Source organism: Microcebus murinus, chromosome 4 (genome assembly GCF_040939455.1).
Source record: "Microcebus murinus isolate Inina chromosome 4, M.murinus_Inina_mat1.0, whole genome shotgun sequence".
Lineage (NCBI taxonomy): Eukaryota > Metazoa > Chordata > Mammalia > Primates > Cheirogaleidae > Microcebus > Microcebus murinus.
In genome coordinates, this window is record NC_134107.1 from 96,091,871 (window position 1) to 96,093,621 (window position 1,751).

The 1,751-nt window shown below is 40.8% G+C and overlaps 1 protein-coding gene across 3 annotated transcripts in view; it reads left to right on the forward strand.

Annotated features, from left to right (window-relative positions):
* The window catches only part of RNF214 (ring finger protein 214), a 57,319-nt gene that overhangs the window by 47,647 nt on the left and 7,921 nt on the right, over positions 1-1,751 (forward strand). For all 3 annotated transcript variants that reach the window (XM_012773667.3, XM_012773670.2, XM_012773668.2), the window contains 3 exons: positions 30-162; positions 368-472; positions 749-844. In XM_012773667.3, the coding sequence (XP_012629121.1) occupies positions 30-162; positions 368-472; positions 749-844 (334 nt within the window). The remainder of the gene's footprint in view (positions 1-29; positions 163-367; positions 473-748; positions 845-1,751) is intronic.

The following is a 1,751-nucleotide window of genomic DNA, read 5'->3' on the forward strand; positions in this document are numbered from 1 at the left end:
AAATGTCCCTCAACATTTTTCTTTCTTAGGGCTCAGATGACCAACATTCTTCAGCAGATCAAGACAGCACGTACCACCATGGCAGGTCTGACCATGGAGGAGCTGATCCAGCTGGTAGCTGCACGACTGGCAGAACATGAGCGGATGGCAGCAAGTACTCAGGTAAGAAAAGCTACTTGGGAGAGAAGTTGTGCCTATTGAGATGTTGGGGAAGAGGCATGTTTCAGAAAAATTTGGGGTGGGAAGACACGTTCTAGCCAAGGGTAGCTAGTCTTTCTTCCTTTGCTGTACTGGGAAATGAATGATTTCTTTTTGTTATTTGCTCTGTTACTCTCTTCCCTTACCCTGGCAATGTTTCTACCCACAGCCACTCGGTCGGATCCGGGCCTTGTTTCCTGCCCCACTGGCCCAAATCAGTACCCCAATGTTCTTGCCTTCTGCCCAAGTTTCATATCCTGGAAGGTCTTCACATGTAAGACTCTTTTTCTTTGAACACTGGGACATTGAGAAGCTGGATGTGGGGAGGAAGTAGGTTTACAAGTGGAGTACAGAAAGAAACCATCATCTTATCAGTTGGGTTGTTGGTAGCCCTACTGTGAAAATGCAAGTATTTTAGGCAAGAATCTATATTTTGAGTTTTATTTCTTTCAGTGTAAAATCTTTTTGCTACATGGAAATAACAGATGGAATTATGGGTATAAAAGGCAGAGGTTCCTTACCTTTTGACCGTGCCTCCTCTCTTCTGCAGGCTCCAGCTACCTGTAAGCTATGTCTAATGTGCCAGAAACTCGTCCAGCCCAGTGAGCTGCATCCAATGGCATGTACCCATGTGTTACACAAGGAGGTGGGTCTACACACCTTCCTCATTTGCTACTTTTTCTTTTCTGATAGCTAAGATAATTTTTGTGAATATATTACTATGTTGGTGTTTATTATTAATATATAATCATACAGTTTTCAGTAAATTGGGACTTAAACATTAGCAGAATCCAGAATACTGCAGCCAGGATCTCTCAGCTTCTTTTTACCACATTCCTTTCGGGGAACTGGACAAACAATTCACACTAGAGCACTGAAAAGTCACTTTCTTGGAAAATTGACAATAAGAGATAATCCCACATATCTAACCATTATTCCAAATATAACATTGTCAGGAGACTTTGCTTAGATGAGAGGAATGGAATGGAAAAGATGAGTATGAGATTAGTAAGTAACTCCATTAACAGAATAGCTTGAAGCCCTGCCTGTTAGAGATTATCTTCACAGACTGACAAGTTATTCCTAGTCTCTTTATGATGTTACCAGGCAGAGTTAAGTCTCTTAGCAGCAGGGATGATTCCTTCTTAAGGATTTTGTTTTGTTCATTTTGTTTTTCCAAGATGTAAAAACTGAATTTACATCTAAATTCTTGGTAAGAAAACGTCCTGAATAAGATTTGAGGGTGACGGGTTTTAGCAGAGGGAAGCTCATCTCAGGCTAAATGGATCATAAGAAGGAGCAAGCCACACTAGGTACTCAACAAAAAGCAGCTTCATGAATACTCTTATTAGCTAATTGCTAATGTTCCTTGTAAAAAGGACCGGTTCACCTTCTATGAAGATTCTTTTGGGGGTAAAAGCCATTGAAAATAGCCCTTTTGGTACCTGACAGAAATTTTCTGACTCAAGTTTTGTTGAACATTATTGGTACTCTCTCCTTCCTTCCCCTCATTTATCCAGATAAACCTGAGGTGTGTCTTTCTCTCTTTCCAG